General features: G+C 34.1%; 1 protein-coding gene across 3 annotated transcripts in view; it reads right to left on the bottom strand.

Moving 5' to 3' along the window:
• Positions 1 to 25785, bottom strand: part of LOC136037098 (protein dopey-1-like) — a 109813-nt gene that overhangs the window by 14521 nt on the left and 69507 nt on the right. For 2 of the 3 annotated variants that reach the window (XM_065719556.1, XM_065719575.1), the window contains exons 16-20: positions 24180 to 24420; positions 20833 to 21044; positions 11571 to 11714; positions 8005 to 8200; positions 4854 to 4865 (exon numbers count right to left, since the gene is read on the bottom strand). In XM_065719556.1, coding sequence (XP_065575628.1) covers positions 4854 to 4865; positions 8005 to 8200; positions 11571 to 11714; positions 20833 to 21044; positions 24180 to 24420 — 805 coding nt within the window. The remainder of the gene's footprint in view (positions 1 to 4853; positions 4866 to 8004; positions 8201 to 11570; positions 11715 to 20832; positions 21045 to 24179; positions 24421 to 25785) is intronic. The other variant, XM_065719565.1, reaches the window with a different exon arrangement.

The following is a 25785-nucleotide window of genomic DNA, read 5'->3' as shown; positions in this document are numbered from 1 at the left end:
TTTTGTCATATTTATTGTAGTCCGAAATGGTTTCAGAAACAGATGTGGGATAGGATAGACGTAAACTTATATCAGTGCGTACTATATGATATTCTCAGTAGAATTAGAATTCCTTTTCACCTCTTGTCACAGTCTAAAAAATTTCTTTCGTTGAAAATAGATATGTATTATGCTGAAATAGTTCAGCATGAAGGTTGCGGCTTCCATTGCGGTTCCTGTTATTAGAGTGCATAGAAATACACAAAAAAAAGGAGGGTCTGTTATACCAGGGTTAGGTGAAGCACAACAGAAATATCGGCTATAGTATCATATTTGGGATTAATGTGACCGACCGAGAAATGATCCCCTTTTCCACATAGTTAAATCAACAAAAAAGAGATATATAAAGTTAGTAATAACATGGAAGAAACAACACGCAAAAAATATATCAATCAAGATTAGGAATAGTCCAAAGTTACTTTATAATGAGCTTAATAGATTAACGCAGTCATCAGCTGATTTATCAGAGCTAATCAAGCTAGAAAAATGGTATGCAAACTTTACTTTAGTATTTTCTTCCAACCCACTCAACTGAATTGAGTTATCGTTAATTGTTATAAAAGCATTTTTCTGGGTCAAACCCAATCTTCGGTTTTGATTCAAGTTAGATCACTAAAATGTGGGAAAGCCCCTGGTCCAGATGGTTTGTTACCAGAGCACCTTCTGTATGGTACTAAAAAATTACTAGAGCATCTTACGTTATTATATTAAGTAATAGTAACCAATCGCTATGTCCCTTCTTTGATGGGAGAAGGTAAAGTAGTTTGTTCTGAACACAGAACACTGTTCTGTTATTAGTAAATTATTTGAAAATACTTTCCTCCCATTTTTATCATCAAAATGTGATGTGGAGGACCGTCAGTTGGGTTTTCGATGTGGTCTAGGGGTTCAAAATGCCCACACAATATTTCTAGAAATTAAATACAATTCTTCAAGTAAGACTTAATATTTTACTTTTAATTAATAAAAATATGTAATTTAATTATTATATCCTTATACTAATTACCGACCTTACTTTTATTTTAAAAAGCAACTATTTGTATGCCGAGTTGATATTTCAAAAGCGCTTGAAAGTTCTAGTTTGGCCACTTTTTGTTATCTTGGAAAGGGGTTAGCATAGGTAAATGAAACTTTCAGTAGGCTTATGAATCCAGGGCCAAAAACATACTCTGGGAAGGTATTGCCAACATTCTCTGTTATCCCTCTTCTGATTTCCAAGTGTTAGAAATTTGAATACTTTACAGGTCTCTAACTAGGCCTATTGAAAATTTGACAAAACAACATTTTACTTTAATTTTCAGTTATCAGTTTCTTTTTCTCTCTGTTTTAGTTCTTAAAATATAATATAGGATGTAAAATATAATATAGGATATGATGTTGCATAACCACGCTTTTTATCATTGTTGCGTAGTGGAGTGAACCTATTTATAGGCTAGTGTTTAACGGGTTGGTGTGGTAATTCATCTGTGATTGTTTTTTCGGGAGGACGACTTTCAGACCGAATTTCTTTACTTCGTGGAGTAAAACAAGAACCAGTTCCTAGCCCTTTGTATTTAATAACGCAATTAGGACAGCAACAAGGTACCTATCCCCATATGTGATTGATGGTATCGACATTAGTCACTTGTCGTATGCTGATGATATTTTGTTATTTTCGTATAATTTAGTATTAATACAGAATGCAATTAATATATTACACTCGCATCTACGGGAGATAGGATTAGAGATTGAACCTACTAAAACAGAATTCCTAGTGGCAAATAGTACTAGGGATTTCCAACATCATTCAGTTAGGGTGGGATCACTGACTATTTTTAATAAAAGATTCCATTAATTACCTTTGGGTTGCCTTTTGGTCCGTCAATTAAAGCTACGCGGGAGTTGATGTTATCGTCTGTATTGAAAAAACTTGCTATTGATAAACAAACACTGATAATTGATAATTCAATATTTGCATCTCATGTATTTTTCATTGTTCCATTTTTGAAGTTTTTAGGTGAAAGTGATAAAAAGCGTATCCGCGTGTACTTTTCCCGGTTTTGTAAATATTTTCTTGGAATTCCACTATGGTTCAAAAATAGACATAATACACGAAAATTTGTAATATTTGATATTACTCTTAAAACGGATCAACAATACGACCGATTTGTTAGACGACCGAATGAAAATAGAATAAATTTTCCCCTTAATAGTCTTGTTTAATGGGAAAATAGTTTTGTCACCATAGATTTAATAATTTTATGCGTTATGCGTTAGATTTTATGCGTTATGTATTATCAGTGTTTATGCGTTATGTTTTATGAGTGTTTTTAGTGTTATGCACTAATGAGCTATCATTAGCTATTTATTACAAATTCATGAGTTATTATGAGTATTATGAGTTACTTGTTGTCGTCCTTTTCGTTACAAGTGTTATTTTATATTTTTCAGTTTTCGTTTCACCTATTTCCTATACTCCTCTGTGTACATGCATGTATGTATAGAGGGTATAAATAAATTATTATTATCATTATTATTATTATTATAGTATATTCTTATAATAATAGTAATTCATATACTAATGGTTATTCTATAGTATAGAATAGTTATAATATAGTATAGTTATTCATAAAGTGATACTTAAATATAGAACAAAATAACCACCTAAGCGAATAGAGTCCTAAATCAAATGATTACTAGGCACAGACAAAATTGGAGAATAAAGAACACAATCATAAGACCATATAGAAGACAGAAAAAGAAATAGCCTTTTAAACTGGAAATTTTTTTTATAAAAAGCATCAAATGATTGTGTATCTTTGACACGACTTAAGAACGGTAGTTATGTTTACCAGTGATGATACGAAAAAAAGGAGTTTTACAAAGAGAACAAACTGAACTATCATGACTAATTTTGGTAAATGTAGTAGCACTTGTCTTTCTAGAATGTTTGGCGTAATGGTGTTTAACCAAACTAATATTTTTTCCAGCCGCTTCTCCTTTCGAATGGAAAACTTCGTTCAAATAAGTGTGAATTTCAGACTGAAGTTAGACTAAAATCAATCAGTGCTTAAGATATGTTATGCCTCCCTGGCCCCATCACCGAAATATTTTTTTTTATAAAATTAAACAGAAAAATTTAAAGATCCATAAAAGGATCGTTTTCTGACAAGCCCAACTGTTTCTATCAACATTACATCAGTTTGTCTCATATAATAAAAAAATTGTAATAATAAAAAATAATTATTTATAAAAAAATATAATAAGAAAAACAGAATAATAAAAAACATTCTTTCCTGAAAACTACCATTTTGGAGAATTTTGAGGGGTAATGGATGATGACTATGTTTGAAAACTAGTCAAGTTCCGGTTCATTATAAACATGGACGCAAACATGACCTTATTGTTGTTTCGATACAAAAAAAAAGCTATGCCCCAACTTGGTACAAAACGAGCCAAGTCGTGGCTTCGATCAAAATCAAGCTAAGTTCGTATTCGGTGTGAAAACGAAGAAAGTTCAAACTGTGACTACTTATCTCCCACTGACAAGTTTCCACAGAAAGAAAGGCCGGTAGTAACTTGTTGGAAGCAGAATCATCCTAGTACTTTCAATTTAGATTGTTACAGACATAATAATGGGCCCTTTATCTCTATAATATCCTGCCATCAACTTTTCAGCGGCAAAGTAAGTATATTGTACTATGCTTGAACAGGGATCATAGAGACATTTTCGATCTGTACAATTTGAGAAGAAAAGTCCTCCCCAATATCCAAAAATCCCCTTCCAAGCCTTAATTCAATTGTTAGTGTACCAGGATTTCAGATAATTATAATTAGAGACAAATTCAACCGATGGCATTTCCATCCCCTTCTTCTACGGTCTTCCCGTCAGCTTTTTAGAAAAAAAGCTAAGACAATACATCTTGAGTTAAACAGGACCGGGCAAGCATTTTCAGTCTCTATGATTTGAGGATCAAAGTGAGCAGGTGGCACCTAAAACGGCACCGCCACCCCTCCTACCACCAAATTTTGCAAAAATGCAAGCATGTTGGATCTGACTTCAAAGCGAAGTTTCACATCAATTTTCAGTTGTGTTATTTGAGCAACACCGTGAGCAAGTTACCCTTTCAATACTACCACCCCCACCCCCCATATCGTCAAAGATTTAGCAAAAAGACAGGCGTGTTCCGCTTTGTTTGAAGCGGATTCCAGCAAGATGTCAATCCATGCGAGTCTAGAAGCAAATTCAGCTAATGGCCCCAACAGAAAACGCACCCCTCTCAGAGCCAGCTTTTAGCACAGTGCTTTGCGTGATCCACCTTGTTTAAGCCCAAACCATGCTAGGATAATAGATCTACATGATAGGAGGGGCATAGTGGGCCCGAATTCCTTACAGCAACCTTTCAATCTCCCTGCCAACTTTTAGTAAAACATAACTATATAGTTCCGTATTTGAAGCAAAACCATGCAAACTTCTTAATCTGTACGATCGAAAAAGAAAAAAGTGGGCTCACTACCCCTGCAACGGTGCTCTACTCTACCAACTGCCAGCTTTTTAGCACTATATTAGGAATAGAGATTTTTTTAATCAAAATTCGGAGGAAATCTCAATGTCTGTCATTCAAGCCATGAGGTAGATCATGGAGCGCCCAGCCCCCCACTCTCCTACACCAGAAAGGTAGGCATGTTGGATATTTTCGGAAGCGGAATCTTGCAAAGATTTTCAATTTAAAGGGTTTCTAATAGGTAGTGATTAACTTTATTAGCCTAATAGAGAATCTTGAAGAAAAAGGAAGCACACACAACAAGCAAAAATAATAAAAGTTGCCACTTACCTTTCGCCGTCTCTGTAGAACACCACCAAGCAAAAAGAAAAAAACGGCAAGTTAGTGCAAAACAAAAAGCCAAAATTGTGATAAATAAAGCCATACAACGTAAAAAAAAAAAAATAAAGTCATAGTTGATAAATTTAAAATTTCACAATCGTTATCAATTTGAATTCAGTGAGGCGCAAAAAAATAAATAAATAAAAATCAAAATTATGTCGTTGAACGCCTTGATAAAACACAGCCAGAAATATTTTTCTTATAATAAAACACGTACAGTAAAAAACAATTTTAAGGGTAGTAATTTGTGTACAATTTAAATGGTGATATAATGTACTCCTAATGATAATGTTATACATATATAAATACCACCAACTACAATTAAAATTACTGATCGCTCAACATTGATATAATTACTACCACTATTTGCTTAAGCTCAAGTTTTGCTTCATCTTATAGTCTGTGATTAGTGGAAGATTTACTGAAAATAAAATTATTTGCAAATTTTCTATTGATAAAAATGAATACTGTAAAATCAATTTTTTGATTTCAAAAGTAAACATACTTATGTTTTTATTGTCCTTTAATAACCAATGTTAAAGTACTCCCTAAAGGTATGCCTACTGTACAGGACTCCAGTATTTCATGGGAGGGAGAAGGGGTTCAAAATATCAAATGTTTCTTTTCTGAGCCACTAAAGAGCCAAAAACCTACGATTTTAATTTGCTTTTCTGTTTTCTTTGGGGGAGACACAGGGAGGGGCTGTCCAACCGAGAGCCCAACCAGCTTAACACTAACAGTAACCGATTAGAAATACACACGAGAATAGCTTTATAAAGTAACAAACCCCCCTCCCCAGCCCAAAAATAGACAGAACCATAAGGGGGTAAAACACTTGAGTAATTATTATTCTATAGTTAAATAGGCCACCTTGTCTACATAACTAATTATATTTAAATTCCGTCTGCATCATCACCAATAGTTCAGCCTAAAACAGATAGATTAAATTGTAAGGCGCTTTAGCGTTGTGCTGATACTGGATCGCCGGTTGTAGAGCTCGTTGAGCCTTGGTGATTTTGGGACCCGTCATTTTATGTAAACTTTTTGTCTTGACACTTTGTCATTTTATGTAAATGTAAATTTTACCTGCCTCCCCTTAAAAGAACCTAACCGTTTTCTTGGATTTGAATATTATTTTTTTTTCAGTTTGCTTTTTCCTAAAATTTTCGTCACATAAATTTTTTTCATTTTGCTTCTGCCCTCACAAGTTAAAAATTAAAATGTTGAATTCACCACGTCTATCTAAATTTGAGAGACGAAAAGAAAAAGACGAGTATATTAAAGATTAATATAAATAACATCGTTTCAAATTACCTTTTCAAACCGATATCATAATCGTTTACGTTTCCAGTTAAACATACGATTTGCGACATGCCTTTGGCTGTTTTTCCCTACAGAAAAGGAACTAAACTTGATATAACCTAAACTTCTTCTAAGCATGAAAATCTTCCTATTTCCTTGTGTTTTTATTTGTATCTTTTCAAAATATTTTTTCAATTAAAAAAAAATAATAAAAAGCAAATTTCAATTTAATTCACGACGAATTAAAACAGAGATTGAGTTTGAAGTTGAAGGATATGGGTCCACAGGTCTGGAAGCCTGCTAGTAATGCTAAGTTTAAGCAAACTGATAAAGTGTTCGTCTGGCAAGCACAACTGCTATGCAATAAGTGTATATGATTAGAACGTTTCTTAAAATTGGACACTTTAAAAAGGAAGATGCATTTCACACTGGAGATACATGTTCAGATATCTTTGGATGGCTTTATCAGTTTTATTTTATAAGTTTCATTTCATATACCATCTTAAAAAAAGAGAATTAACATAACAACAGGACTGAAAAAAGCTCTGCTATTTCCTTTTCTTTTTCTTAATTGAAAAAATAGTAAAAGTAATGCTTTTCGTGGCCAGGCAGCTATTCTTTTAGATTAAGAGATAATTTTCCTGCCAGGCCTGATGCCATTGATAGTCAAGTAATAGGACATTAAACACACTTTTTCTACGGCAACTACCATTTTTTAGTGTTTAGTGTTTCAAGCCTGTTAACCTTGGACACCAGGACGGGTTATGTCCTGTGGTGGCGCAGTGGGTTTAACCTTAGATTGGTAATATGGGACCCACAGACCAAACTTTGCAGTAGCAAAACACTGCAGGGCCGACGCAGGGACCTCAGTAGTCATGAAGCGTCATTAATCCGATTACTTACTTAGACTCTGCTAAGGTGGGGGAGCCTGATTCCCCCCCCCAAAAAAAATATTCCAAGTTTCAGGGAACTTCTCGATCAAATTATCAGTTTTTTTCATTATTATCCCATCCCCCCAAAAACATTTCTTCCTACGTGTATGTATAAACAATCATAGAGAATAACTTTTAGCAAAGTCGGCATCAACTATTTATATTTCATTATTACAAATTATCCTATATCATACAAATTATAATTATATAAATTATTATATTAGTATATTATAGTTAGTATATTAATTATTTAAATTAAGACCTGATGAATTTGAAATTCGTCGATAAGCGTTTTTCCCGCATTAAATATTCAAAAGACCAAGTTTTGCTGAGTAGAAAAAGAACTAAGAAAAAGTCAGCACAGCCGACACTGAAAATGGACGTGGCCTATATTAGATTTCTAGGTCAGAAGCTAGCGATAAACAAATGTACCTACACCGCTATAATATGGTATTAGCTAGAACGAGCTACTTGTTTTTCCTAGGCTAACTTCTCTCAATATGATCAATTAAAGAGAGTCATTATAAATTATTGTTATCATTATTTAACATAATTATTACTACAAACAGAACAGTTATTCTTTGGGAGATAGTCGAACTTTTTTTTAATTATCAGGAGTGATGTTTTCTTCTTTCATTTATTGTTTTGTAATCATTTTTGATGTTCTTAACATTTTTGAATTTTTGATCAACAATGTATTTACATTTAAATCTCTCTCTCTCTCTCTCTCTCTCTCTCTCTCTCTCTTTATGTTGAAAGTTTGGATAAATAAATACTTCTTTTTCTTCTTAGCAATTAGCTTCTCAGCTATTTTGAACATATGACACATGGCAAACCTCACACTACCCAATTGCTTAGAAACTTACCTAAACTCAGGAGTATCACGATTTAACTCCAGTTCCATCAACGACAGTGATTGTACAAGTTCAGTTATTATTGTAGGCCACAATGAAATTAGGCAGTCATCAGACATTCGAACCATTAGGACACGAATACAAAGAAACACAATAGCTTGCACAGATGGTAAAACTTGTCCGAGTTTTAAACAATCGATGAGCCTCTCTTTAAGATATGAAAATAATTAAGTATTTCACGGATTCAAGTATCAAAAATCCACAAGGCAAATATAGTAATGTCAAATATTGACAACGTCAAATATTTGACACATATTGAAATATAAAATAAACTACTAAACACCATTGAATTTGACTGGACATTAGAACGCAAAAACAAAGAAGTACAACGTGAACACAAAGAGCCTATTAAGGAACTACTTTGTGAAATATGAAAAAAAAAAAAAATGAAAAAAAATCAGAACAAAAAATCTTCATTTTTCAGAAAATGTACACATTTTTAGACATACCTGAACTTTTGAGAAAAAATTAAAACCTCTTAATACTAGGGACTTTAGTTAAGCTTCATAGTAAAAATAACAAAAATAATTCATTTTTGACCTACTGCATAAAATCCGTGTAAATAGCGGAATGACACAAAAAAGGGGAAAGAACTGACTTTTTTCATTCCGTAATTTCTACGAAAGTGCTCCATATGCCACTAATCTTTTAGCCACAGTTAGACGCTTTATTTTATACATCTCTTGAACCTAAATTGATACCCTTCCATTTAGAGCTAAGGGTTAGTTCTTGACAGTGCTATAGCTTGTCCTATTCTGAATTTGAAATGATTTGCTTATGCCCACATGTAATATCAGCAAACGGATAGGAAACAGAGCCTTTGAATATTGGTCTGAAAGACCCACTCCTAGCGGAACTGAAATAAGATAAATTTGAATGTATTTTGTATTTTCTACGTGCTTTTTATTTCCTATTTTATTTCCTAATGATCTCCTATATATATATATATATATATATATATATATATATATATATATATATATATATATATATATATATATCTCTCTCTCTCTCTCTCTTATATATATATAATACTTTCCAGACATATTGACGATGTCGTATCAACAAGGATAGGCGAAATCAAAATATATTAGAAAGATTTTTCCAGGTCAAGTTATTAAGAAAAACAGCACGGGGATAAAACAAACTAAAGTAAGTATATGAAAGCACAAAACTGAAAAAAGTTACAGTAGAAATCTGTGCATCCTTTGTCTATTTTTCTTCATCAATTCTCATGGATTTCATTGATTTTACACAGAAACTAGGAATATAAGAAACTTAGAATATATATTCAAAACCAAACATAGTGTACATGAGTATTTATGTACTATTAGACATAGTTCAATACGAACAAAAACGGTGAACTGTATTTTTATTTAATTATTAATTCAATTCCTAAGCTTTTATAAATACCGTCTATACCCACAGCAGAGAAATTGAGACACATTTGGGTCTCAACGTTTTCTATGAGGGCTATATAATACAGTTGTACATGTCCTTTTTTTATTCGCACAATTCAAGAAACTATTTAAACTGGTATTTTGTCTCTATGTACATTATTTATGAAGTTAATATATATCTTGAATTTAGTTACGTATATAACGTAGAATATATTAAGTAGTATATGTTAGGTAAAAAATTTAATATAAACTTATTTTACAACTTTTTGAAATGAAAATTTATAAATTAAGAAGTATAATAATCTAATATAGTATTTAAGATACGATATACTATAATATTAATATACTATGAAGAATACTATGTAGTTATTATACATATAGGCTATATATTAAGCTGTAATTTAGTGTATCGATTCAAAAACTGAAAAATATAGCTTTAAACACGTAATCAACTTTAAGTACAATAAGTGTAAGTATAGATTAAGTAAGCAAGGAAATGTTAATCAGTTAAACTTTAACTTTAGCAAGGAAATGGCTTTTCCGATCTTTAATTTCAAATTTGACAAGTTCTGGAATTTAACTGCCTTATTGTTTCTATGTAGCATTATCAAACAGCTCATGGGAAATAGTGATAAGTACAAAACTTATTAACACTTTATCAGTAGACAATTATTAGTAGACAATTATTAGACAATTATTAGTAGACAATTTATTATTAGACAATTATTAATAGACAATTTATTAGTAGACAATTATTAGTAGACAATTTATTATTGGACAACAAGCGTGAACACGACCTTCTATTTTAAAAGAAAACCTACATTGGCCCCTATCATAACACTAACGCGGATTAACCAATAAGATGATTTCCTTAAAAGGGGATTTCCAATTGCCATAGTAAGGGGATATCCTTATGGACTACTCTCTACTTAGAATTTACCCTACACACGCAAACTATAGAAAACTTTCATTGAAAATGTTTACACCAATTAAGTTAGAGAAAAAGTAATTTCCGGAAAAAGCGAATATCTCGAGAGAAAAAGTTATATAGTAAAGAAGCTTATAAAGGGACACTTATCAACAGCCTTATTCAATAAGCTTATTCGATAAGTTTATGGCAACTGATTTTTTTTTTTTTTTTTTTTTTTTTTTTTTTTTTTTTTTTTTTTTTTTTTTTTTTTTTTTTTTTTGCGTTAAATAACGGAATCCAATTACTGAGTTGCCTTCAAATGCTTATTGAAACCTTCAATTAATTGCTTGCAAATTGTTTTTCAGAGCTCAATGAGCTAAAATTCCTTTTTTATTAGATAGAAAATTCTGGAACATTCATCTGTTTAATATAAGGTAACAATACTTCTGGTTGTTTTCAAAAAATCTATGAGTTTGCAGGATTTCTCTTTTTATCTTTTCTGTTAGAAATTCATTTTTATATTCAAGCCACGTTCACTAGAGGAAATACGTTCTAAGACCGTACTGGCTGTACATAATGTTAAACTAAAAAAAAAAAAGAAAAAAAAGTATTTTTTGTACTGACTACTGAGGACGGCTTGGCGGAGACTTTTAGCGAAATATCTGCTTTGTTTCTTCGCTTTCATTATTTTTCAGCTGGCTAAAAATCAGCCTCGTTTCATGGTTTCTCAATTTTTGTTTTTTATGAAATGTTCAATAGAGCCCAATGATTACGCTTCCAAGCCGAGTGGACAGCGCGCTAAAACTGGAATCCTTTGTCCGAAAGGCGGGGGTTTGATTCCCGGTGTCTCCAGTTATTTACTTTGGGACGGAGGTCAGTGGCGTCACTCTCTAAGCTTAGCCAGAGTCGACCGAGCTCTAAATGGATACCCGGAGAAATCTGGGGAAAAACAGGAAGGGTGTGCGAAAGCAGAGTATCGCTGGCCCCCAAACCCCCATTGAACTTCCTGGCTGAACGGCCACGAAACAAAGATCAGCATCGGCAGTAAGGACAGTAATAGTCGTATACTGAATTGCTTATTTAATGATTATGCTTGTTCAATAAGTTACTGCAATTAATTCCAATCAATTGGAATATACTCTGTTGAACGCAGGGTAAGTTTACCTTTTTAAAATTACATTTTAAGTGACGCATTAACAGAAACTAACCTTGAATTTCAGGCATATGATGTTGAAATTCATCCTTGTTACCGCAGAATATAGAAAAAGACAGTCGTTTTAACAGCATTGCTCGATTTTCTGCATCTGCTTCTTTACTAGTAAAGAGACCTGCTTGGCCAACAGGAATTCGGGCTGAAATTAGAAATAAGTTGATCACTAGGTTAATAACAAGGTCAAAATCAATTGATGCGAAGGCTAAATTTTGATTTTCTTATTTCTTGTCTTGGGGCTATTCTATTCCTTCGTTCTATTTTGTCAGTTCTTTTTGTCTAATTTTGAAAACTGCAGGGCTTTCAGTTGAAGGAAGACATGACACGAACTCAAATTTCAAATGCTTTCGTGCCACAGAACTATAAGTAAGAAAAAATAAAGAAGTCGAACTACAAAGCTCTAGGGAAGTTTTGGAAGACGTTTACGAAAGTTCTTTTTTAGAAAGTTCTGGGAGGCAAAGCAGTTAAGTAGTGCAGAAAGAAATATTCATCCCCATCTCGCAGGAAATGCCTAAAAAGCCATCACGGAAAAGCTGTTGCTCTGAAATTACTCAAAAAGACAAAAGCATCTGTGACAAGGAAGAAAAGGAGAAATAATAATTATCAGATTTGTGCTTTGTGATAAAAGATTTGTGATTAACTCATGTGTCTTAAACTTGAGCATTTCCAAAAGTGGGCTGCAGAAGTGGTTCATTCACTGAAATATCGGGAAAGCGTAATTGACAATGAGGAAAAGACATTGAGAAAGGTTCAAACAAAGAGGCGAAGAGAGGAAGAGAAAGAGCCAGGGGAAAGAAAGAAAGGAATAAAGAGAGAGAGAGAGAGAGAGAGAGAGAGAGAGAGAGAGAGAGAGAGAGAGGAGAGAGAGAGAGAGAGAGAGAGAGAGAGAGAGAGAGAGAGAGAGAGAGAGAGAGAGAGAGAGAGAGAGAGAGAGAGAGAGAGAGAGAGAGAGAGAGAGAGAGAGAGAGAGAGAGAGAGAGAGAGAGAGAGAGAGAGAGAGAGAGGAGAGAGAGAGAGAGAGAGAGAGCGAGAGAGCGAGAGAGAGAGAGAGAGAGAGAGCAAAAGGTGGAACACAGGTAATGTTTTTAGCCATTGTAAAAATATTTGCAGGAAAAACATATTATTTTGGTAGAAAACATCACTCTACCGTCTTCACTAACAAGAGATACTTTACAAAATAAACAGATCTAAAGAAAAAAGCCAAATTAATCAAATAATAATGAATGTTAAATAAAAAACTGAGGACTATAAAAGCAACCTTAGAGCTATAAAAGTAAAAACGTAACTAAATAAATAGTCTCATTGAGACATCCAATTATCAACAAGTATTTTGTTCACTTTCGATAGAGCTAAATTTATATTTAGATTCAAAATTGTTCACCTTTCTGAATTTGTGTTTTTGCAAGACAATATATATGGACTGTCTAAGAAAGATATTAAGTGGGCATATTTCTCGTAGAGGTAATTTTATTGCACTTGGGAGAAGAAGAAGATATTTGAGAGGGTTAGAATGAAGAGTGGTCCTTACAGTTGCCCGTTGTGTGGAGAGTGGGAAGAAAATTTATTGCATTTTCTAGGGAAGTGTGAAGGATTAAGGGTTTTGAGAAATTGCTGGGAAATGGGCGTTTTATTAACGTTAAGAATCTGGCGTGGTTTATTCGTGTTTGTATAACCCATCGTGAGGGAGTTATGTGATGACTTTGTTTTTGTTTGTTTGTATTAGTGTTTTGAATGGTTATCTGTATTTTAATCATTTTGATCAAAAGTTTAAATTGAATCCTTTAATTGTATTTGTATTGTGTTAATTGTGTTTGCATGTTTTGTTGTTGCTGTTTTTTTGTGGCCATGGCCCTGCGGAGTTTTTTGTGTCAAATATACTATGCAATACTATATACTGTATGACAGGATTACTATTCTGTAAAGGAATTATAATCGAGAATCGAAGGAATTTTCCGAACTTACTGATATGCACTGTGGCTGACAGAGTTGATTCGGCCCCATTAGATGCCTTTTAAGTCATTTAGTCCCAGGATTATATTTCTCTCCAGATACATTCATGAAATTGGTGGTTTGCCCAAACGGGATGGTAGACATATAAGATTTGGATTTTGGGCGATATAAAATGGCATCACAAATTATTAACGCTACTGACAGTGCAGCGTCTGGTGACTTCATTAAAGGCGGAACATTTGTAAGAAAATGGCATAGTTGATATAATTAATCAATGATATTAGTATAATAAAAAAAATTTATAAAATTAACCAAAATAAATCAATATAGTTAATCAATAATTAAACTTTTAATCAATAATGTTATGGGATTAAAGCTGTAACTTCCCTCTGCATGAGTTTATATAAGTATAGTAAAGCTACATATATTATTAGTATGGTTGTAGGCTATTTAACTCTAAGCTGGAAAGTCTTCTGGTGCAAAATTCTGCTCACGATCAACCCCCCCCCCTTTTGCAGTAGTTAAATTTTAAAACTTTTGCATTCTATTATGTCTATTAACGATTAAGATCGTTAAGATTCTATGACTTTTAATAGGTGTTTCCCCCTGTTTTCTAAAATAAGCCAAATTTTCTCAGGCTCGTAACTTTTGATGTTTTGTAACGTTTGAATACTAATCCGGGTTTTCATTTATGATAAGCCCATCAAGGAAATGAAACATTTTCAAACATCCTGTTCGAAGGTAAATTACAAATTTGAATCAAGTTAGTTCAGAAGGGTTAAGAATTTGTTCAACACATGCTACCCCATTGTTCAGAATAGAGAGAATATCGTTCACAATTCCTGGCAACGATTTTTAGGTGGAAAATTCATAAACTCAAAATTTTCCAGAAAGTCCGAACACAAAAATACTAGAAAAGGCGATAAACTCATTCTCGTTAGTTGCTCATGCCCGGAACATTTTACTTTATTGAACATGAAATATAGCGGATAAGGGTTGACAAGCACAGATGACAAGCAAGTTGGACAAGACTGATGAAAGTGCTAATTTCCAAAGTTTTCAGTCAACCCAATCCAGATTATCTTTCATTTCTTTCGCTTTGCAGCTCCACATCTTTTTACATCGCAGAGGGAAAACATAGAAACAGCCTTAAAACTAGCCTTAATTGCATTTTCTGTGAGTGTACGATTTTTCAACTTTCCAACCAAATGGATTGAGTTCTGCATGTGACACTCTCTTATGGTCAAATGTTGCCGAACAATTGTAGCCAAACAGTTCCCAAATCTTAGGTATTTTCAAAGACCACACTGCCTTTTCATGACGATAAACAACACTTTAAACAGGGATAAATCCTTTTATTAGACAGTGAAAAAAACAATAAAAAAATCAGATATTTCGATCACATATACAGTGACTGTCATCAGCAGATATATTGTACCGTACAGCAGACAGAGTATATCTGCTGATGACGGTCACTGTATATGTCATCGAGAAATTCAGCATTTTTTTTATTATTGTTTTTTCACTGTCTAATAAAAGGGTTTATCCGTATTTGAACTATTATTTTTTCCTAACCTTGCAGCTGGAACCTGAAACATAGTATAGCAGGACGCATAGAGACACCTTTGTATATATTAAATAAAAAAAAACAAGTTTTTTTTTTAACTGCAAGTAAGGAGCGACATTAAAACTTAAAACGCACAGAAATTAATCCGTGTTTGAAAGGGGTTGTCCCCTCTTCAACGCCTCGCTCTTTACGCTAAAGTTTTTTATTGTTTTAAAAAGTCTAGTGTTTGTATTGTTTCAAAAAGTAGAGTTGTAAGAAACAGTCAAACTTTAACGTAAAGAGCCAGGCGTTGAGTTTCATATACGGAATAATTTCTGTTCGTTTGAAGTTTTAATGTCGCTCCTTATTTGCAGTTAAAAAAAAATGCTTTTTTAAATTTAATTTCTGAACGATTTTGAAGTAATGCATGTTTTGATTTTGGCTCACAGCACATAAATAATTAAATGAAATATGCATATTAATTTTTTTCGGCTAAATGGCTTTCTCATAGTTTTGATTGGACGATTTTGATTTAAAATAAAAGGGGGGAGGAGGCCTAGGGACCTCCAATTTTTGGTCACTTATAAAGGCAACTAGAACTTTTTTATTTTTTACGAACGTTTTTATTAGTAATAAATATACGTAACTTGCGTAACTAACTTATATACTTGTATATTCTTATTACGTATATGAGAGGATTCGCCCTCGTCAATACCTCGCTCTTTACATTTAAGCTTAAATTTTGTCCGAATTGTTTAAGAATGACCCCTGAATCACAAAGGCCGTAGAATAAATAGTTTAAATTACTAAAAATACTTCAGCTTAAAGAGCGAGGTATAGTGAAGGAGATGAACCCACTTATTTACGTAATAATTTCTGTTCTTTTTAGGTTTTACTCCTTACTTCCAGCTGAATTTTTTTTATTTAGTTTTTCATTGTTTTTTTTTAATTAATACTAGAAAATCCTGCAGCTCGTTCATGGAAATTCTCTTCCCTCTTGATAAATTCCTTCATGGAAAGATCCTCTCACGTAACTCCTTCCCCCACCACCTCCTCCTCGACACGAAAAAGTCCCCCTGAAAACGTCCGTACACTTCCCAATAACCCTTACTATATGTAAACAATAGTAAAAGTTTGTAGTTTGCAGCCCCTCCCCCGGGGACGGTGGTGGATTAAGTCGTCCTGAAAGACATAATTAATAGGTTTTTCGACCATACTGAACAAAATGGCTAACCCAGAATTCTGATCCGGTGACTTTGGGAAAAAATGAGCGTGGGAGGGGGCCTAGGTGCACTCCAATTTTTTGTCCCTTAAAAGGGCACTAGAACTTTTAATTTCCGTTAGAATGAGCCCTCTCACGACATTGTAGGACCACTGGGTCGATACGGTCACTCTTGGGAGAAAAACTAAAAAAAACATAACAAACAAACAAAAAAAACAAATAAACACGCTTCCGTTATTTGTCTTCTGGCGAAAAATACAAAATTCCACATTTTTGCATATAGGAGCTTGAAACTTCTACAATAGAATTCTCTGATACGCTGAATCTGATGGTGTGATTTTTGTTAAGATTCTATGACTTTTAAGGGGGTTTCCCCCTACTTTCTAAAATAAGGCAAATTTTCTCAGGCTCGTAACTTTTGATAGGTAAGACTAAACTTGATGAAACTTATATATTTAAAATCAGCATAAAAATGCATTTCTTTGGTGTAACTATTGGTATTAAAGTTCCGTTTTTCAGAGTCTCGGTTACTATTGAGCCTGGTCGCTCCTTACTACAGTTCGTTACTGCGAACTGTTTGATTTGGAAGACCTTAAAATGTTTGAGCCTCTCGACTTTAGCCTCTCGACTTTTAACTTATTGAACTTCTTCCTTGCTTCTTGTAGTAAGGAAACTACAAGGACACTTCCTTAGGATCTATTTCAATTATTTTGTATGTGCTAATATCTGACAAAAATATTGGTAAAATTTTACGTGTGCTGATTGATCAGAATATGCAATCGGGTGTGTATGCCTTTTCTGAGAACTATATTATTTCATAACTCTCTTTTTTCACTTTTCTGGTTTGATTCTGCAGGCATTCAGGAACACTATATTCTGTACAAAGCCCAAAGACATACAGCCGATTCACGGGCATGCATATATTTGAAAAATGCAAATCACGTGCTTCAGTTGATAATAAATACGATAGTAAAATCCCTTCCCCCGAAAAAAAGGATTTTAAGTCGTAACGTCCCCAAAAGAATGCATTTTTTTCGTATTATTCTCTAAGTTTCTGACCTACATTCCCTACGATTTGGACAAAATGGGGCCCACCACAGAACATGCTCTCAAAATTCCTTGTTAGTGATGTTTAAACATGTGCTTTTTATGGCATCACAAACTGAAAAATACAAGCCTAATTTTCTAGGTGTAATAATAAATTGTTGGATACCTATAAACTTTTTTTTATCCAGTCCTGTCTATAATAACTGGATTATTTTACTCAACTGCTTTCGCGATGATTATATCTAGGTCTTTTTGGGACTACTTAAGATCTGAATGCCCCTTTTAAACTCAATGATATCGCAGTGGATGGTCTAAAATCAAGAATATTTTTATAAGCCTGGCCATATAACATATCAGAACTTTTACCACACCCCTTTACCCTGAATGACCATTCTGAACTAAATGAAATCACAGTGGATGGTCTAAAATCAAGAATATTTTTAACAGCCTCGACACGTAATAGATCAGATTTTTTACCACACCCCTTCAGCCAAAAATACTGCTCGCCACTAGTGACGATTTTGGAAGAATTCACAAAGGGTAAGCTTCAGGTTCTTCAGGTGGTAAGTTCAACTTCTTTAGAGAGGTCGTTCCATTATCCGGGTATGAAATTCTTTAATCAAATTTTTTTACGACATGGTCAGGACAAAACCTAGATATAAAATATCTACAAGATTTTGTAACTTCTCAGATTCTGACTACAAGAAATTTCCGTATGAAATATACCGGGCCCAAGAAAAAGGTTGCTGAAAAAACTACCTTTCAGAAACATAATCTATTTAATCTGTTTAAAATTTAAGATAGGTAGTTCATGCTAGCTGGAAATCTTCATATTTGTAATCGTAGAATTAAATTTCTTAATTAAAATATGTCTTAATTAAAATTCGAAACATGTCTTAATGTATTAAACCCCTTTTTGACTAAATTGCCTTCCTGTTCGAGTATCTGATTGTAAAGCAGAACGTAGAGATTTCAGAGATTCCTCTTGTCTTGCAGTTTTTCCTCTTTTTTTCATCTTCCTCTTTTCAATCAATTTCTGCTGCCTACATTTTCATGTATTTTGGTCGAAGTCCATATAAGCGAGACCAGCTTTGGTCACATGCTCCACAAGCTAGACGCAAATAAAAACTGGGTAGATAATAAAAAAGAAGATTTCAATTAATTTTTGCCGAAGTTTCTTAAAAACTGAGAAAAAATCTGGTCACACGCTCCACAAGCTAAATAAAAACTAACTAGACAATAATAAAGAAGGTTTCTATTAATTTTTGCCGAAGTCTATATAACTGAAAAGAAGTTTGGTCACATGCTCCACAAGCTAGACGTGAATAAAAACTGGATAGATAATAAAAAAGAAGATTTCTATTAATTTTTGCCAAAGTTCCTTAAAAACTGAGAAAAAATCTGGTCACATGATCCACAAGCTAAATAAAAACTGGCTAGACAATAACAAAGAAAGTTTCTATTAATTCTTGCCGAAGTCCATATAACTGAGAAGAAGTTTGATCACATGCTCCACAAGCTAGACGCAACCAAAAACTGGCTAGTAAATAATAAAGAAAATTTATATTAATTTTGGCTGAAGCCCATAAAACTGAGAACGAATCTGGTCATATGCTCCAAAAGCTAGACGTAAACAAAAACATGCTAGACAATAATAAAGAAGATTTCTATTAATCTTGGCAGAAGTCCATAAAACTGAGAAGAAATTCGGTCACAGCCTCCACAAGCTAGACGTGAATAGACATTGCCTAGACAGCATGACGAACAAAAGACCGTGATAACAAATGAAAAACATTTCCATACATTTTGATCGAAACCCATATGATTAAGACCCAATTCGGATACATTTTCCACAAGCTAGACGTGAATAAAAATTGGCTAGACAACAGGACGAAAAAAAGACCTTGACAACAAATGAAAAACATTTCCATACATTTTGATCGAAACCCATATGATTAAGACCCAATTCGGATACATTCTCCACAAGCTAGACGTGAATAAAAATTGGCTAGACAGCAGGACGAAAAGAAGACTGTGACAACAAATGAAAAACATTTCCATACATTTTGGTCGAAATTCATAGAATTAAGACCCAATTTGGTCACATTCTCCACTAGCTAGACGTGAATAAAAATTGCCTAGACAGCGTGACGAACAAAAGACCGTGACAACAAATGAAAAACATTTCCATACATTTTGGTCGAAATTCATATAATTAAGACCCAATTTGGTCACATAAAAATTGGCTAGACAGCAGGACGAGAAAAAACTGCGACAACAAATGACAAAAATTTCCATGCATTTTGGTAGAAACCCATACAATTAAGACCCAATTTGGTCACATCCTTCGTAAGCCCGAAGTAAGTAAATACTGTCTGGACAATGCAACAATGCAACAATGACAACAAATGACAAATATTTCAGTAACTTTCAGTGTAGTTTTTGTCAAAATCCACATAATAGATACCAGCTTTGGTAACAAGGTCCGTTAGCTCAATGTAAAAAAAAAAAAAAAAAAAAAAAAAAAAACTGGCTACGCTGCCAAAGATAGGCTACACAGCATACACTAACAACAAATACCAAACATTTCAATTCTTTTTGGTCAAGATCCACACAAAAGAGAAAGACCTTGGTCATAATCTTCGTAAGCTTGAGGTAAATATAACACTGGCTAGACACAGGGCCGGATTTAAAGCTTGGACGATCCTAGGCCCATTTTTACCGCTCCGTTTTTGCGAGACTTTCGGAGAAATCCCTAAACATTCGGAATAGTGGAAGCAATGAACAGGACGCAACAGATGAGCCAGAAGTAATGAAAGAGAAAGCTGATACCGAAATATCAACTACCATTCTTGGGAGCCATCTGACAGTTTACAAGTGGCCATGAAATTCCTGTGTTCTTTTAAAATCACTTTTCTGTGAATAGGGAGCACAGCGGCTGAATGCCAATGCCACTTTGACGATAAATCATATCAGTGAAGTTTTTGCTAAAAAAAAAAATTATTCAGTGATAAATTATTAGGCCCCCTGGCATTGTGCACCCCAAGGCCCAGGTCTAGTAGACCTAGTGGTAAATCTTGTCCTGGCTAGACAACGTAACGAAAAAGGATGACACAGACACACATATCCATAAATTTTGTGGAAAATTCATATAATTGAGACCAACTTTGGCCACATGCTCCGTCAGTTTGACGAAAAGAGACACTGGCTAGACAATTCAAACTCTAAACATTTCAAGCCACTGAAAATGTTGTAGCCACTGATTATACGTTGTAAAAACAACTAATTTGGCAGACCTATCTGCTATACTGTCCTAAGTGCGAGGAAAGCCAATGGGAAGGAAATGAAAAAAAATATAACAGATAACAGAAACAAAACTCCAGAGTTCCCCAAAAATTACTAAATTATTAAACCAATCACGCTATGAATCATATACCTTCTAGTAAAACTAAGACAGAGCAAGCTAAGAGGGGAATTAAATTTCCAGAGCCTTACCAATAAGTTCTTTAAAGGCTGATTTTTCGTAAACCAACAAGTTCTCAATAATCTTCATCCAGGCGGAAACTGCTTCGTTGTCCATTTGAAAAAAGTTTGGCTCAAATAATAGATCAAATACTTCTTTCCTCCATACCCTTCTTGTAAATTGGTAATTGCTAATCCCAGCCAAAAGTTGAGAAGCACATCGATGTCCACCCATTGTAGAAAAGCTAAATATAAGAAATATAAAGGTTGAAAATTATAAACAGAACAGGGGGAGGATCACTCTTTAAAACACATCATTTAGGCCACCTTGAGAAAAAAAATACTAAGTTGGACTCTCGCGAGCGGTTTTGAAGTGGGAGGGGAAGAGGTTCAATTCCAAAAGTTAGGGGTAAATTGAGAGAGCCGGGGGTAAAACTTTTCTGGTGTTCCAACAATTCTGCAAGATCAAATTCTTCTAATAGCGAAAACCTGTTGCTATGTGAAATGGCATGGCTTAGAGTCGAAACACAGGAGGCTAATATTTTACGAAGGATAGATCTAGGGATTGGGGAAGATTGAGGAGGTGAGAGCCTTTCGGTCGTCTTTGGACTGAAATTCTTATTTAGCACTCCAAAACGGTGCAATAGTGTCAATAATTTTAAAAGATTGGTTATCTCAGGATTCCAAGGTGAGAGCGTTTTGGTCCTCTTTGGACAGAAATTCTTATTTTGCACCACAAAATGGTGCAATGGTGTCTATAATTTTAATAGATTGGTTATCTCAGGATTCCCAGGTGAGAGCGTTTTGGTCCTCTTTGGACAGAAATTCTTATTTTGCCTCACAAAATGGTGTCAAAATTTTTTAAAGATTGGAATTCTCAGAATTATCAGATGAGACAGTTTTAGTCCTCTTTGGAGTGAAATTCTTATTTCTCATCACAAAATGTTGCAATGCTGTCAATAATTTTAAAAGATTGGTTATCTCAGAATTCTCAGGTGAGAGAGTGTTGGTCCTCTTTGGACAGAAATTCTTATTTTGCACCCCAAAATGGTCAAATAGTGTCAGTAATTTTAAAAGAATGGTTATCTCAGAATTCTTAGGCGTTGGTCCTCTTTGGACTGAAACTCCTATATTGCACCACAAAATGGTGCAATGGTGTCAATAATTTTAAAAGATTGTTTATCTCAGAATTCTCAGGTGAGAGCGTTTTGGTCCTCTTTGGACGGAAATTCTTATTTTGCACCAGAAAAGGGGGAAAAAAATCACTTTACTTCTGTGTAATAAATTTTATTCCTTAAAAAGGTGCTAGAGCTTTCAGTTTCCTTCCAAACGATCCCTCTTCTAATATTCTAGGGTCACTGATTATGCGCGATCACTCCTGAAACATGCAAAGGAAAAAAAATGAACAAACAAATCAAAACATATCCGTCATCGTCCTTCTCGACAAAACACTAAATTTCGTATTTTTGTAGCTAAGGTTTTGAAACCTCTGCAATAAGGTTATCCGACACTTTGACTCCGATGGTGTCATTTCCATCAACATCATTGATTTTGGGGGGGGGGATTTCAAAATTTTGAAAATTTAGAGTTTTTTTTCAAGCTTGGAACTTTTGGTGGGTGGCTTGGGCTTAATGAAAATTAATCAAACAGTTCGTGGTAACGAACTGTAAGTAAGGCGCAATGCAGCTCAATAGTAACCGCAACTCTAAAAACGAAATTTTGATACCAATAAATATATCAAAGGGATCGTCTTATTATGCTAATTCCAACTATATAAGTTTCATTAAGTTTGATAAAATTTTGCCTGAAACAAGTTTAGTGAAACAAGCCTGAGAAAATTTCCCTGATTTTTCAAAAAAAGGGGGAAAACACTCCCTAAAGGTCAAAGAATCCTAATGTAAATCCCACCATTACATTCAGCATATCAGAGAACCATACTGCAGAGGTTTCAAGATCTTATCCGCAAAAATGGGGGATTTGTATTTTTTGCCAGAAGAAAAGATCACGGGTGCGTGTTTATTTGTTTGTTTTTTTGTTTTTTTTCTCCTGGGGGTGATCTTATCGACCAAGTGGTCCTAGAATATCACAAGAGGGCTCATTCAAACCAAAATTAAAAGTTCTAGTGCCCTTTTCAGTGGCCAAAAAGATTAAAGGGCAACTAGGCCCCTCCCACGCCCATTTTTTCTCAAAATCGTCCGATCAAAATTTTGAAATAATTATTTTTTTCAGCATCATTGAAACACGCAATGACTATGCCTCTGGAGACAAAGTGACCCCCCCCCCACCGAGCCGCTTGGGAAAGGTCTATAAGTTATAAAATTTGCCCATTGTTTACGAACATTCTGATGAGGGGATTTTCCACGTCGAGAATTTTCCATGTGGGAAATTTCACACTGAGGGAATTTACCAGAATTCCTAGACGAAATTTTTATATGTCTCGCTTTCTCTTTGCCAACTCAACTTTACGCATGAATATATTAAGAGTAATTGACCGACGTAAATTTTCACCAGGAATAAATTGTCTAGAGGATATTACCATTGGAGGTGGAGCCGGATTTCCTGGCATTACTTAAAAAACGATCAGAAATTAAATAACATGAACAACTTCTTGCAACTAAAAGTAAGGAGCAAAATTAAAACTTAAATTGAACAAGTAGGGTTTCTCCCTCCTCAGCACCTCGCTCTTCACGCTAAAGTTCGAATTTTGTCCCAATTCTTTAAATAAAACTCCTGAAACACAACAGTCGGTTAATTAGAACAATAAGAAGTTGTTTTTTCTAATTACTAATAAACTTTAGTGTGAAGAGCAAGGTATTAAGGTGGGGAATCCCCCTCATATACGTAATAATTTCTGTTTGTTTTAAGCTTTAATGCTGCTCCTTACTTTCAGTTGAAAATACTTGTCTTTTTTATTTAATACATTCTTTCGATTCTTTTGATGTATATACTGTTTCAAAAACTCCCTTTTTGCTTCGATTACTATTAACACCGGTCGTTCATTACTTACGGCTCGTTACTATAAACTATTTACCCTTCCCTTTTTTAACTGCATTGTATTTAATTATTTGCTTTCTAAGAGATGAGGTTTTCCATTTTCGTTTCTCATTTTTTTATTATTTTCTCTTCGTTTAAATTGTACAGTTAAAAAGTTAAGTTATCTTTTTAAACAGTTTACATTTCCAAAGTTAAACTTCCGCCGTTACTATTGTGTTTATCTTTTCGTTAGAATATATTCGTTAGAATATAATTCTTTCCAAAACTTAAGTCTTGAGAGCACAAGCATACTAATCCTGTTCTACAGCTTAACCTCCTAAGCTTGAACCTCTAAACAAAACCTCTGGACCTCCTAAACTTGAAAAAAATTCTAAGTTTTGACTTACCTGTGTCCCCGTAGATAAGGGACGACAACAGTCATGACAGAATTAAGGATGTTAGTTGATTTGTCCCGCTCCTCGCCTGAGTAGAGCATATCCAAAAGAGAAGGGAAAACTTCCGCTAGTGCCTGTAAGGCCAGTAGGGCACTCGCACCAGCATCGGACCCACTTGGGATAGTGACAGCAGATTGGCCTACTGAACTGGAGAGGGCTGAACTCGAGGCAGATCGTGACGGTGGATTTGACCCTACAAATATCATTTATTAATTCACAAAATAAAAAAAAAATCATTGCAGCACAAAGCCAACTGAGATCAATATTAATATACAAAGCTGTGTCATCTCCTTTGCTATATTTTCTATGAGGATGACATTGAACATGAGTGAACGGATGTCCTCGAGTGCCTTGTAACAGGCAGGTTTGAACTGCAGTCCTTAAACCTGCAAGGCACATCTTCAGAAATTACATTGTCACGAGGTAAGGAAAAATAGAGTGAATACAATTTTCAACACACTAAAAATACATAGAGGAAGAAAGAAAGAAAGGAAGAAGAAGAAATAGAGAAAAGAGAATAAGAAAAAAGATGACCTACTATCGCCACCATCATGTAATTTTTATTCCTTGCATTTTCTTGAGCACAAGAATAAATCTTTATAACGAAAGCTTTTTTTAAATGCATTTAAAATGTTCGAGTCGAATTTTTTTAATCTTCTCGAGCCTCCGGTTTAAATATAGACGTGAATAATGACATATATGCTAATCCATACGCACAAAATAATTAAAGAACATTAAAAATGTTTTAGAGACTAAGATAGCAAAATAACAGAGGAGTAAAAAAACGCACGAATTGGAAAATATATAAGACTAAAAAGACAAGAGCAAACCGTACCTTCATACTTGTTGCAGATAAGGTGACATCAAATCGAGTACTACTTAAAGAGCATATTTGTAAACGCAGATTTTTTAAATAGGCCGAGGTGATGTGTTCATTTGTCGTATAAATATTAATAAAACATTCGATAATTATGTTTTCAAATGAAAATTAAAATGAAAAAGGCACAGATTTCTTATAAAAAGTAAAGAGAAAATTAAAAATTGAAAGTGAGCAGACATTATAATAATCATGAAATGAACCTAGAACAAACATATACTACATTAAAAAATAAAGTTAGGCTAGAAGGAAACACAGATTGCCAGAAATAGCGGTAATATTGTGAGCCCTTTAAGCACATATAAGGCTAGAGAACAATTTGTGCAATGGTGAACAAAGTCAAAACACACCAAGTGCATGGTGACTATCAGATAAGATAAGATTTTTTCATGATTACATACACATACAGTGAACGGCCTAAACTTTTCCCCCAAAAGCTCCTTGGCCTGTAAAAAAGGGGAAGACATCCGAGTCACTGAATGAAAGAAAAAAGTCACACACGTCAACATAGCCATTTAATTGAGCATCCCACCCCATAGTCCCTTAGGAAAGTGTTTTAAGTTATACAATTTCTCTATTGTTCGCATGTAATATTTGTTATTGAAAAGCATACAAAATATTTTTGGGGCGGAATTTCCTGCAGGGGTAGGAGTCCAAAGGGAGAAATTTCTCTGAGAGGAA

This window comes from Artemia franciscana, chromosome 2 (assembly GCF_032884065.1).
Source record: "Artemia franciscana chromosome 2, ASM3288406v1, whole genome shotgun sequence".
Lineage (NCBI taxonomy): Eukaryota > Metazoa > Arthropoda > Branchiopoda > Anostraca > Artemiidae > Artemia > Artemia franciscana.
This window is presented reverse-complemented; position numbering and strand designations above follow the sequence as displayed.